Consider the following 14,937-nt stretch of genomic DNA (forward strand, 5'->3'; position numbering starts at 1 on the left):
ATAACGAGATACGTATTAAAAAATATCTTAGTTTATACGTCATGAGTGATCGATAAAGTTGTTGATATGATTGGTTGATTTTGAGGTTGTACGTACATATCTATGTATTATAATTATGATCCTGACTAATTAAAGTTGTAGAGAAAAATTGAGTTAATGTTTTTGTCTCTGAGCTAGGAAAATTTGCACTCGTCGGATGATCCGGTGTTAGAAAATTTATACACACTGGAAGGTCCGACGCTCAGAAAGATTTCAAGCGAGAGGTTTTTGACTCAGAAGAGAAAATCCATTGCAACACTGGATAGTTCGACAATGGTCAATAATGCACGTCGACTAATTTTTCAGAGAGGTTACAAAGCTTGTCCGATGAAGATGTACACGTCGGATGATTCGACGATTGAAGATGTGCTCATCGGAGAGTTCATCGGAACAATTGTTTCAGAGAGATTATGAAATGGGATTTACTAATGAATTTGTACTCATCGGACGATCTGGCGATGAAGGAGTGTACACTATATGCTTTGCTGGAGGATTTTCCAGTAAGTTACCAGTGGAGTCAGAATTACAAGCGTCGGATGATCTGATGCTCAGAAGGAGTGTACACTGGATCATCCGGTGTTCACAATTCTTCTAGGATGTACTTTAAACTGAGAATTCTGATTTTTAACTAACTTGAGATGAAGTTGGAGACATGTTTGTATTTGTCTTATCGTGTCCATGTCATGGATGTAACTTGACGGTCGACAGCGAGATGATCAGCGCCAAGCAGAGTGCTTGGTGCCGGACGATCAAGGAGGCCAAGTGGAGTCAAGGGTGATCCTAACAGTACACATAGAGATCGAGCAAAGCGTGAGAAGGCGGATGAAGATGACGTGTTGATAAAGTCAATCAAAAAGGATACCTGTGCAAGTAACTGAACGTATGTGATATCATCTAGAGGGGGTAAATAGGTGTTTCCTGAAAATTAAAACTTTGCAGCGGATTATATAATCCAAATACTCCGGGTCAAACCAGAGACTCCAGGGTTTGGAGGTTCTAGGCTCAACCCGGATAGTCTGGCTGGAAGGAAAAGCAAAATTATGAAAAAGCTAAGTAAGTCTAGTTGAATCTAGAGTTACTATAGGCTCCTAAGGATGTATGAAAGCTTTTCAACAGATCGCCTGCAGCTAGAAACACACAACCACATAGATCGGGGCGAATCGCCCAAAATCAACTAGAACAACAAAGTAAGCAAAAGAATAAACGAATTTGTTTCCCGAAGTTTGGATCCAATGATCATACGTCTCCGTTGAGGTGCTCACAAAAAGCAGATCTCTTTCAACCCTTATCCTCATCGAGCGATCACGAAAATTGAGCTCGAGGCTTACTTGACTTTCCTCATTCCTTGCGAAGGTGATGATGACATTCACAAACTTTCCGAGACACTCTACAAGCTTGGTGTAGGATCGAGAAGGCCGACTAGAGGGGGGTGAATAGGCGGTTCTAAAAACTATCTATCAATTTAACTGATAAAGATGCGGAATTTAAAAAGATCGGTTATACCACAAATAAAACTCCCAAACTCTATATCTCAATAAGGAGACCAATTCTATGTCTGTGTCAGGGTTTGCAACCTAGGGTGACATGTAAGCAATTATGATTCTAGGAATATAAATCACATAAGGTAAATTGCATGAAAGTAAATATCACAACATAGAAGTAAATAGCACGAGAGATGACACCCAAAGTTTATCCCGTAGTATCAGTGATTTGCCGATCACCCCTAATCCACGTTGAGGTGGGTTCAAACCTTTAACCGCTCCTCTATTAAGTATGCAATTCTCACCACGAGAAGAGGCTCTCCACGAGCAACTTGATCTTGAGTCGATTAATCCAATGAACCACTCACTACCTCGATTCCACTAGAGTTGCATTTTACCTCTCCGACAAGGCGTGCACAAAGCCTCTCACAATCACCATCGTGGCTCTTTCACAAGCTTCTTTGAAGGGCTCAACAGCGCAACTACCTCCAAGCAATCTAGAAAGCGGCAACATCCAAGAATAACAAGCCAAGACGAACTCGACTCTCACCAAGTGCCTAAAGCTTAATCACTAATACAAATACACTTGACTCTTGCCTCACAACCTTCTCTTTGTGCAACACATGCACAAATGTGTGGGGATGACTTTGCTTAGCTCAAGGATGCTCAATGGGGGTAGCAGCTCTACTCCAAGCCGTTGGACACGGGGTATTTATAGGCCACAACCCGATATAGCCATTGCCTAAAGTCTGACTTCTCTGCGCATCTGGCGGTCAGACCGCAGTTCACCTGGCGGTCCGACCGCCACTGCACCAACGACTCTAAAGCTAGCCGTTACAACAATTTTACCTTTCCAGCGATCAGACCGTCCTCCTTGGCGGTCGGATCGCCAGCCGATCCAGGGAGATGAGAGTTCTATGTTAGTTCCAGGAGTCAGACTGCCCATCTTGGCGGTCAAACCGCCACCCCTGCAGTCAGACTGGAATTTTTGGTGGTCAGACCGCCACTCCCAGAACAGTAGTGCCGACAACAAGAGAAACGACGATAACTTTTGAACCCGATGTCCGATTTAGGTGATCTTGGACTCTACGGAAAGCTTATTCAGAGGGATACACATCTCAGCTAATTGTTTGACCTCAAATCCATTGGATCAAGCCTCAAACATAGTCCAAAGATCCACCACAATGAAAACTACATGAATCTTAAACTTTTGCAAAACAATTTGCAACCTAAAGGTTCCATGCGACCAAGTGTTAATGCATTCACAATGTCAACTTGCAAACCACCTTTTCAAACTTATTGACATGCCATACGAAGTAGGAACATGAACTTGAGCTATTTGCAAAACCCATTTGCAAACTATAGAAACCTACCAAAGAGAGTATGCACATGCAAGATTGAGCTTATCAATACAGGTAAAACTCAAGCAATCGTCAAGACTCCTCTTAATAGTATGGCATTTATCCTATCAATCCGGTCATTTCTCTTCTCTAATCACCATTGATCGGCAAAAGAAAATATCCTATATTTTATACATTTGCCTTGAGCTAGCCATCCTGTTGGACTTGACGAACACATCATTCGAGTCTTGATGTTTCTTGTAGGCTTGTCATCAACTCTTCACTTGAGCTTGATGATGATGTTCATCCTCACCTCCTTTCTTGATCCTCTCTTGATCTTCCGGAAGCTTGATGAAGTTCACCTGATTGCTTCCCTTACACCAAGCATAGAAGACCTTTCTTTTCACATCATCTTCATCCGGTTCACCACCAAGGTATGAACTGCAAGCATCAAGCACATAAATTGTCCATTAAGCTTGTCTTGATCTTGCTCTTTCAACTCGGCACATTGAATATGTCAATTCAATATTTGCCTTCATATGGAACCTAACCCCAACTTACTCTCAAGCACATAGCACATGGGTTAGTCCATAAAACTCAATTGACAATACAATACCTTTAGTTACTTGATCTTCACAAGTAATTTTTGTCTTCACGCTTATTGTCAATGTTCTTGAGACCATCCTGAAACTCCGAGATCTCTTCTCACTTAAGATTCTTCTACATCATATGAGCATCACCTAGAGCTCAATGACTTTCATGCATCTCGTTGATCTCATGATATTCCTAATGAATACATGCTTCATCACTTATGCATCTCCTATGGAATAACCTATAAATAATTCTCAACATAATTGTTAGTTTATAGGTATTGTCATTACTTACTTGAGCATCACCTCTTACTCATTCTTCTTGATGCGTCTCTTTTGATCACATGACAACTCAATGAATCCATGATCAATCCTCCATGCATCACCTATGGAATAACCTACTAACAATTTTCAACACAATTATTAGCCCATAGATATTATCATTAATTACCAAAATCACATTTAGGGGCTAGATGCACCTTCACTTGGGTGCTCTCCAGGTGACACTTAACCGTCCAGGAGGTCGGAGCTCTAAAAGTAATGAACGCGACTCGACGGCTTAATGACGAACTCAAATGCTCAAATGATGAGTTTATGTTCATTAGCACTCGATTTTACTTTCCCAATCCAACTCTCAAATCCTTACAAGATTTAATGCACTAGAGAAGTAGAATATGTCTAAAGAGGTTTTTGAATGCTTTTGTCTTGAGTTGGTTCAGCAGCAAATAAAGAAGGGGGTGAGAGGGTATTTAAATCCAGCCTCTAAAAACTAGCTATTAAAATACATTTTATATTGACGCGGAGTATCCGAGTGCACCTAGAGACTTCGGATTGGCACTTGAACACGAAACCAAAAGCATCGGCCAGAACCCCAATAGGAGAGTCTGGACAGAACACCAGATTCCAGGTAAAATATTTTAAATCTAACCGAGCACCCTCTGCTGGAGCTAAGTCTGAAGATTCCGGTAACCTGGAGTATCCAGGTCAACTCGGAACCTCTGGGTTGGACTTCAACACCAAACCGAGCACCCTAGCCCAGAGCTCAACTTGAAGACTCCGGCAACCCAGAGTATCCGGATCAATCCGGAACATCCGAGTACAGACAGAGGCTTACAATTTCTCGGTGTTCGTGAGGTAACTTGTGTCTCTCATCTTTGTTCTAAATGGGTACCTTAAACACTGAGATATCTTTAAGATAATTTATACGCATCCCTCTTTATAGTACGACAAACATATACTCAATTTTAAAAAACTAAAAATAATTTAAATCTATTAAGTGACTACATGTCGCTTCTCTTTTCTTTTTGAGGGACATCAACACCTTTTAACACTTCAATAGGACTAAAATATGTTCATGACCTCAATAAACTCATTAGTCGCTTAATCGTTTGACATCAATTATTCAAAACCCATATATGAGGCCTAGATGCACTTTCAGTGATAAAACGACCCGATAGATCAGCAGCAGGAGAGACTTGCTAATGATCAAGATCATAAGATAGAGTACACACGTCGACATCGAATCGCTTGTTTAAGATGTAAGCAAGTGGCAGTGAGTCACGCTTTGAAAAACGTGCGAGGTGGTTTCACGTTTTGGCCTCAAAACTGTAGGAAAGTGTGAAGTGTATGTGGCATCATCGTAAAGCCTGTGTCGAGACAAAACTAAGTTATGAAGGCTTCACAGTCGTACAATGAATGAGAAAAAGGATATACGAAAATACCCTCAATGATAGGTATGAGTGCATTGGAAAGAATGATATTTTAGCAATAATTTAGGAAACTTAGGATTAAAGAACTTAGGCTATAAATAGAGGGGGTGGCTGGTTGAGATATTTGAGAGTTGTAAGTTAAGATTTTAGAATGATGAGAGGAGTACTTAGTCTATGAATTAGATAAGAGCTTTTGTGTGCAAAATATTTTATATTTTGCCGAAAATAAGCATATCCTTTGCAAATAATGAAGTTCATGTTGCAGCTTATGCTTATGTTCATCTCTCTAGTTTCCCTCTACCAGCTCTCTTATTTCGTCACGAGTTATTCAATTTTTAATGCAATTTTCATTTTGATTTGAGAGCTGAAAATTTTCACCACATTGAAGTGGCTCCTTTTGTTGCTAGAAACATAAAATTTACATTTAGAATTGGTCTTAAATTCTCTTGCATCTAACTCATTAACTAGAAGAGTCTCTTCACCGATTACTATCTACTTGGATTTAAGTGTTTCTTTCTCAAATTGCAAGCTTTTATTTGCGACGACACATGGACTGGTTTTCAATTGAACCTAATTTGGAATTACATCTATGAGAGTCATACTTTCTTAAAGGATCTTTTGGTGTAACGAGTTTCTTTTGAGTTTTTGCTTCCGCATGTTGTTTTGAGGCGCTTTGGGTGAAAGATAAGAAAAAGATCATCTAAAAAGTTAGTAATACACATATTTACGTACCATAGTTATTATTCTCAGTCCTACATATAAGTAAACTAGATAGACTCTAGGTATTGACAAAAGGTGTTTTAGTTTTTTCACCCTGCGCACCGTATATGTAGGCTGAGGAGAAGCTGTCTGGACGAAGTTATATTTATTGAAAAGAAAAATATTTAGTTGGTTATTTATGTCTGAACAGAGTGTGATAATTTTTGTTTTGTTGATCAAATTTGATATCACATGAGCGAATGAAATAGTTGAGACTATGATTAATTACTCGTATAGAGATAGTTTTGTAATACTAATAAGTGGATCTGATCCTATAAGCATACATCCATAGAGCATAGACTACGGAGCGAAACTTAAATTGAGTTTCACTCTCACGCTAGACTAAAAACATATATTTATATCTATTGAATCAAAATAGAACAGTAAATATGAACAATCAAACTCACTCGCTGATATTATACGTGTCCACGGCCGGGGGCAAAACCCTTTTTTTAACGGCTGGGGTGGAGTAGCTTTCTGGCGCCAGGAAGGAACCCCAATCCAATCGACATGCACGTAGGCAACGGTAACAAAACGTGAAACTCTAGCTGCGCGTCGCTTTGGTGTCCAATCAGTGTAACTTGTCAAATGTGGTAACCTATGCAGCTGCTGTACAAGTTGAAGAACTACAGAAGGGGAGAGAAAGCACTCCGAGCCCCACCAAGGTTTGAGAGCAGCTGTGGTAAAAGTACAGAAACTACAGTAGCCGCCGCTGGGAGTCGATGCGGAAGCATGGATCAGAAGAGTCGAGAAAAGGCCTGGGCACAAAATGCCGAGACTGGCAAGCTCCACTCGCACACAACAAACAAAACAATCCTCGCTAAACGCGTCGCAGACGCCGCCGGACCCACCCACCATTAACTGTTGCAGAGCGGAAGTGGTGACAAGAGAGTGGTGGAGTTGAAACAGCTGACGCAGATCGGACAATCAACACGGACGCCGAGCCGCGACCGCCCGCGCCGGAAGCCAATTGCGTGAGACCTCCAGGAGAAAACCTTCTGGGACTTTTATATGTGTCATACATTTTAGATTCAACAGTTTATGTATGTGCATTCAGATATGATAAAAACACGTATTGTGCAGAGATAAGAATCTACATATGAAATCCGGTCTCGTGGCTGGGTAGGGCGAAGGAGGGCAAAGGAGCCAATGACGGAGTGGAGCGGGGCCCGGGGCATTGACCGGCAGCAAAGGGAAGGGAGCGGATCGCATTCACGCCGAAACCACCGGGGAACATGGCTCGGACCGGCGGGACGGGGAGTGCTGGAGCAGGGACGCGACGCGCGGCGCGGATCAGGACGAGCGCGGATTCGAGATACTGCGATGCGGAGAATGAAGCAAGCTGCTCGGCGCGCGCGCGCTTTGATTGATTACAGTACTACAGGGAAGCCGGGGAATCCGACAGCTTGCCGATGGGCTCCATTCGACCAGAAAATGGCGCAGCTACAAGGAGGCTTCCTGGGCACATGCCATAGAGTCCTGATCTGATCAAAGTATGATCCAATCCACCATTTCTGCTTGTAATTTATCCTGTTCATGTCCTGCTCCTCGCATCTACTTAGTAGTAGTACACTAGCTCCTTCAAAAGCAATAATTGAGCCGACAGGGCTACGATCGATGTGCAATGGATGGGCGTGACTGGGAGCAGTGCCGAGTGCCCGCCGAGCGGGTGTGTTTCGGTGTAGCAAGTCCTCATGCAGTGGCTCGGAAGATAGAAAAGTTTCAGATCTCACCGCCGTGAGTCGTGATCAGATCCATCCACCTAAAGCACTACGGCATGCCTTTCCAGTTAACCCTACCAGCAGATAGTGCCGTTAACGCCGGAACAGTCTGCCGCTTAGTTTCGCCAAACATTCACTGGACATCACGTGCACCTCACATGGCTTGCATAACCACTCAAAATTTATCAGGATTGTCCTTTTGCCATGAACAGGGAATGAAACAATAAAAAAAGTTTGGTTTGCCTAGAAACTCTCCTCGGTAGAGAGTTGAGTAAAATAGGATGCACCTGCCACAGTAGAAATAGGAATGTGTACCCATAGAAAACAAGCTATCTTTTCGGAGGCGGAGATTTAGTTCAGAGCAAACAAGAACTGCCAAGCTTCAGATGGTGCAAGTCCATAAGCCTGTGATGAAAGTAAGCTAAGCGTGAACCAGAAACTGACAGAACTGCATAAGTCAAATGCACACTTACGCGGAACGCCACAGCCAAATTCTCAATCGTACTAAGGTTGATTTCTACCAGACTGCATGCCGACGATGGGATTCTGTCAGCATCAGTCCAAAGACCTACAAGGTCGAAGCTCACTTTGTAGTTTGGTCCAAACACACCTGCAGCCGCACAACAAAGACCGATAAGTCTATTGAGGTCCAAGCCCATCAGACTCTCGGTGCATGTGATTCAGCCCAGGGGTAGAGAACCTGTCAAACCTAACCGATCGATACTCCATAAGATTTGGGTGCAAGACTACGATGGAAAGGCATGCTTATTTGACTTCAGAAACAATATGCATGTTACAAGCTTATCCTACCACTGAAAGAAATTTGAACACTAACTCTGTAGCAGTATACAGAGACATTTAGGTTGAGCGTCCATTTAGTCATTTTGAACCTATTTGCTGTGCAACCAAGCGTAAAAATTTCAAAAGTACTTGCTTCGAAGTCCAACAACATGGAATTTGGGGTCCAGTGCAGCACGGCCCAACCCAAGATAATGGGTTTGGTAACATCTAACAAACTGAAGATTCAGACGGCCGCTATATAAGGCGCCAAATGCTGGAGTGTCGGAGGCAAACCAAGCAACCAGCAGTGAAGGGAGCAAGATATGGGCGCCACAGACATGAAGGGCATTATTGCCCTTCTCGTTGCTCTTGCGGCTGCGCTCTCCTCGTACTGCAGCGCCTCATCGCCTCAACATGCCTTCCCGCCAGTTGAAGCACCGGTTCAGTCGCACTACGCGGCGGCACCACTGACAGCTCACCATAGAGCTGAGCATGGGAAGCATCACCACCATGAGATGCCGCCAGTCGAGCCACCAAGTTCAGCAGATCATAAGCACCACGGTCACCATGGAGCTGAGCATGGAAAGCATCACCACCACGAGATGCCGTCAGTCGAGCCACCAAGTTCAGCAGATCATAAGCACCACGGTCACCATGGAGCTGAGCATGGGAAGCATCACCACCACGAGATGCCGTCAGTCGAGCCACCAAGTTCAGCAGATCATAAGCACCACGATCACCATGGAGCTGAGCATGGGAAGCATCACCACCACGAGATGCCGCCAGTCGAGCCACCAAGTTCAGCAGATCATAAGCACCACGGTCACCATGGAGCTAAGCATGGGAAGCATCACCACCACGAGATGCCGTCAGTCGAGCCACCAAGTTCAGCAGATCATAAGCACCACGGTCACCATGGAGCTGAGCATGTTTCAGCAAATCATAAGCACCACGGTCACCATGGAGCTGAGCATGGGAAGCATCACCACCACGAGATGCCGCCAGTCGAGCCACCAAATTCAGCAGATCATAAGCACCACGGTCACCATGACCATCACCACCGTCACCACCAGCACCATAAAGTTCCACCAAGCCCTTCCCCAGCTCACCATCCTCCACCACCACCTCCTCATTTGCCACCCCCTGCTCACCACTCGCCGCCACCCCCAGCTCACCACTTGCCGCCCCCACCTCCATCCCGCTATCCACCGCATGTTCCGCCACCTCCAACACACAAGTATCCGCCGCCACCGCCACCCTCTCATGGCAAGGCACCACCACCTCCACGGGGCCACAGAAAATTTCCACCACCACCTCAATCGATGTATTCGGCTATAGCGCCCTCGCTGGCTGATTACAGTGCCATCTCACCATCTGAGCAAGGTCCCAAGCTCCCATATCACGTCATCCCTGACAAGGCGCCTCCACCACGTCAAAATGGAACATCGCCACCGTGGTATTTTTGATACCAGGAGAGACACTTACCTAAGTTAGTAAGCTCGCAGTTAAACTCTGCGCAAGAGATCAAAAGCTCAATAGCTACTTTGGAGGGCGTCCCTGCTTTTTCATCATACTTCATCGTCCAGATAGAAACTTACTGAATAAAGTATGTATTTCGTTTGAAATCATGTTGCTGTTTAAGTTATAAATTGGAATGTTTCTTTGTCAGTTGGTGACTGAATAAATGATCTGCTCTTCACTCTTACTTGTATGTCATTGCTTATCTACTACCTCCATTCTTAAATAGATGTCATCCTAAAATATGTGTAGTCAAATTTTAGAAACTTTGATCACTAATATACATAAAATTATTAGAATTTGGCACATGAAAATGGTAGCAGTAAATTTTTCATAAAAAATATTTCGACATCATCTAATTTTTATCAACTTTTACTAAGAGGTAGTTGTCAAAAATAATATTTAAACATATTTGTTAGAGACCATGTCGATACCTTAAACGGTAAGTAAAAGAGAAATGAGGTGGTATCAAACAAGATTTTTTTTTTCATTCCTATGAATGAACTCGTCGTTATTATTGCTATAGCATCACCAGAAAAATAGAATTTAAGCTTAATGGACTTCAATGCAACAATCGGGCCTTATATGCCATTCGATTTAATACCACATAATTCAATTTAGTTTCAAAGCACAAACAAAAAAAAATTGTTTCTGTCGAACTATAGTACTATACACCCTCCACCCCCCAAAGTCAATTTCAGTCAAATTCCGTAAACCATATTAAACTTACAGCTCCCCTACTAGGAAACTATTTATTCCTTTACAAAAATAAATAGGTATGCTGGATGTGATCACGTAACAAGAACAAACTAGCTAAAAAAAAGAAAATTAATGAACTCACCTGGTGGAAGATTGATCAATATAAGATTCACAAGAGGCTGAAGGAAAATCTGCAATAAAAAAAAATCAGAACACAAATGAGCAGAAAGTGGCTTAAAATAAGCAGAACAAAACTGCAAAGTTTTTGTGTGCAGAATTTAACCAGTTTTTGCATCCTTTGTGTGAATAATCACTTTTGTTGTAGTTGTTTGGTGTTTACTTTGTGTCGCTGTGTGTTTGTCATATGTGAACCCGGGAGTTTCGTCCCTTCTAGTGCTATGGTGAAACAAGAATGAATAAACCAACAAGAATGAATAAACCATTGTCACAACTTTCTTTTGAAACAAGAATGACCATCGCAACTCACAAGCATGAATGAGCACTGACACTTAAACGTTGCAAAAAAAAAAAAAACTAAATACGACAGTGAATTGCAGCCGGTCGTGGATAAGGTCGCGCGCCGGGTTCCAACGATGGAAGGAAATCTGTTAGCTACCAGCGGCCAGGTGATCTTAGTGAAAACCGTGCTGATATCTCTGTCAGTGTACCACATGATTGCACTGGATCTTCCTAAATGGTTGTTCAATTGTATCAACAAGATCTGTAGGGCATTCCTGTGGATGGGAACGGAGAATGTTCAGGGAGGTCAATGTCCTTAAGCCTCGGCCGAAACAGCTCGGTGGTTTGGGCATTCAAATCCTGCAGTTCCTCAACTTCGTCATCCAACTTAGGGCTTTTTGTTTTAACTTTAAATTCTAAAAAACAACTTATACATTGAAGATTTTAAAAAATTAGATTGTAAAAAGCTAAAAGTTGATTAGCATCCTGAATTTTAAAATGGGTTAAATGTTTACTTTGATTACGTAATATTCGTAGTACCCTAGTTTTTCTGGGTGGGACAACCTGCCGCGGACACTGCTCATGTACTACGCCAACTTCGTGTTCTCGCCGGAGGGCTACTTCTCTGCAACACGCCCCGCTTCGTGCCCAACGTCGCCAACCATGACCTCCACCACATCCAGTGAGATGTCCAGCCGCGCCAGCACCCGCACTCCCTGACGCTCGCCGGTAGCGACGCGCCCTTCGCGCACAAATTCCCGTGCCAAGACCCGTGCTCGACGCCGACCTCCTCGGCCGCCCGCGCCCTAGCAACGACAGCGCTACGCCGTTCGTGCCCGGCAGGTGGTGCGGCGCCGACGCCTCCTGCGCCAGCGTCGACAACGGCCGGGTGCTCCAGCCAGGCCCCGGCGGCGAGCGCCTGCAGAGGCTCGTGGACAGGATCGTCAGGTCCGAGGCCTTCACCAACAGGCAGTGCAAGCACACAGATACTAGCCTTCTACTGATCTTGAAATCCCTCCACGTCTGTACAACATCATCAGCAAAGCATACGTAGAGATCATGCCTCGGATATACTAGTATATATACATAAACCCTACTCGTTCCTTGTTAGTCAAATTTGGAAAGGAGGAAAAATACATGCAGATTGCGAGATCTATGAGACTCTGATGTGAATACTCTTCTTGGCCTACTGGTGTTTGATCCCCTTCTTTTTCCATGTCTTCTTTCAACTGAACTCTGAAATGCAGTACTGGCCAAAGAGCACTACTCACTGCAACTGCAGTCCTAACATGTTTCACAACAAATGAAGGAATTGTTGTGTGTGATCAACAGAGCACTCACTGGCCCTTGGAGATGAGGCCTACAGATTTCAACTTGGCCAGGGTGAAGAAGATCAAAAGCACTCTTGGATCCTTATGGTGTGAAGAAGAGAACAATTCAGCTGAATATGAAGAGTTGTAGCACCAAGAAAGATAATTAAAATTGATTAGGCCTAATCGCCATGAAGATATCAGGAGTTCCCTTTACCCCTCTAGAAAAGAAGCCAGGAGGTCTGAAAGTGAAGATTGAAATCAGCATGACAGGGTGCCAGCTACGCAACTGATGTTTTCAGTAAAGAATTCATAGACATAATTCTCAGAAGAAGAAGAAAAATTCATAGACATAGTATGACAACAGAAGGATATTTGAGCTGAAACTTCTCTCAAAATTAACCCAAGGTTTCCTTCAAATGCTGAAACTAGCTGCAAAAAAATAATACAATTCAGGCCAGCATCTTGCCAAGAAAAACACTACAAAATTAGTACGGTCAATACTACAACTTGAGAGCTCAAGGATAATGGAAATACATAAACACATTTTTTACTTTCATTGCAAAGAATTGTTCTTTAGTTGTATTCAAAGCAGGAATAAAGCTATTACCCTATTTGCAACAGCATAAGCCACCTGGAAAGGGGTCAAGTTTTCGTAAGAAATTCTTCCAGACACCATTTCCCACAGGAGTAATCCAAAGCTGTAGACATCCACCTTCCGGTTGTATGCATTTTGCTTGATCATCTCAGGAGCCATCCACCTGTAAGTGCCTTCATCCTCCACTAGCACATCACACAAAAGTCTCCTCACAGGCAATACCAAAATCAGCAATCTTCACACAGAAGTTCTCTTCAAAGAGGATGCTCTCAGGCTTAATTTCACTAGCACATTTTAACTGGTGGGCATTTATAGGCTGCTACTAGCTGCATTAACATAAAAAATTATTAGAGAAGGGTGGTTGTCACAAAAGCAATCAACTGAATGTATTTCAAGGAATAATTGATGTTATCTAGTGTGGACTTATTGACAAATCTTCAGAGCCTATAGTACAGTTTGGACCAAATGTGATCATATATCATGCTCCTTAGATAAGTATAATCAGTTAAAATGTTTCAGAAAGAGTGTGGCAATTTCACACCTCATTATCAGGAAGCAGTTACTATTGTCTCAATACAGTTTTATAAAATGAAGACTGTGGAACTCGTTTAATCTGATCGGATGACATAGTCATTAGAACGTAAAGTAAAATCAAAGCACACAGGCCGTGGTACTCATCGAAGAAGAATCAGACAAAGCAATTGTACAGGCTGCAATTGGACCATGTCTTATTGCTGATTATTAGTGTAGAGTTTCTTAGCCGAGTCAAACCATCTGATTACAAAGTTTTCTTCATGGGTTTATCTTTTCTTGATTATATGCATTCGTCAAGCCAATTTATGATGGTCCGATGGATGTGTGGTTGAAACGATGAACTGGAATTATGTCACACTCGCACATTCGGATGCATGCTGGTTTGCAAGGCAGAGCGCAGCTGTGCACCGATACTCGCGTCGCGCACCACGAATCTACAAACACATGCGCAAAAAGGATGCAAGGGAAGGGGGATCACCTGGGGCGTCGGGGAGGGGGCCGGCTGGAGGAGCGCCGGCTGGAGGGGCGGCGGGGAGGGGGCGGGCGGAGGGGCCCTGACGGCTGGGAGATCGGGAGAGAGCCGGGATTGGGAAGAGGAACCGATTAGAAGAAAGGCCGAAAAAAAAGGTTTCGGGAAAAATAATGTTATTAGTAGGTAATTACAGTATGTTTGAATGGATATTTTTATTTTTTTTCTATAGTCACCATTTGTAAAAAGCTGATGAGATTTAGCTTGCAGATTGTAATAGAAAATGAGTTAGATTTTGAAAATAGATTGTATAATTTAACTATTTGTTTTACCTTCAGTTTTTAAAAGTAGATTTTTAGAAATTCAAAGCTAAAATAGTAATATGTTTGTTTCAGTTGAAGATCGTGAAAAACAATTTGTAGATTATAGGTTGTAAGTAGCTGAATTGAAAAATGTAAGTAGCGGGATGTAAAAGCTCTACGATTTGTATAAGCAGGTAAAAGATAGATAGTTGTTATCTTAAGATTAGATTATTAAAAACTGATAGTATAATTCATCTATTTATTTTAACTTTTGATTGTGATAAAGGTTTAAACAGGCTCTTATGTGGCTATGGCTTCAGCGTACCACACCTGACAAAACGTGGAAGGGTGCTTGTCTGCAGGACAGTTTTCAGATCAAAGCTCCGCCGCGCACGTAATCGGAGATGGTGCTTCTATCCTATTCTAGACAGATTACTGGATGGAGGGCGTCTGCGTCTCACTTGAGCAGCTAGCGCCAAATCTGACGGACTTAGATAATGTGCCAGCGCGCATACGTCGGCGACGCACGGTGGTGGAAGCCTTGGTGGATAATAAATGGCTCTCTGACATCCGCGGTGGACTCTTAAAGGTGTTTGATAGAGCTCTAGATCTAAAATTTGTGTTGAATT

The 14,937-nt window shown here is 43.0% G+C and overlaps 1 protein-coding gene across 1 annotated transcript; it reads left to right on the top strand.

Moving 5' to 3' along the window:
* Nucleotides 1-8,742: 8,742 nt before the first annotated feature.
* Nucleotides 8,743-9,885, top strand: LOC133925471 (extensin-3-like). Its single transcript, XM_062371390.1, has one exon. It carries the CDS (start codon nt 8,743-8,745, stop codon nt 9,883-9,885), a length of 1,143 nt encoding a protein of 380 aa, XP_062227374.1.
* The last annotated feature ends 5,052 nt before the right edge of the window (nt 9,886-14,937 follow it).

Source organism: Phragmites australis, chromosome 7, assembly GCF_958298935.1.
Source record: "Phragmites australis chromosome 7, lpPhrAust1.1, whole genome shotgun sequence".
NCBI classification, from domain to species: Eukaryota; Viridiplantae; Streptophyta; class Magnoliopsida; order Poales; family Poaceae; genus Phragmites; species Phragmites australis.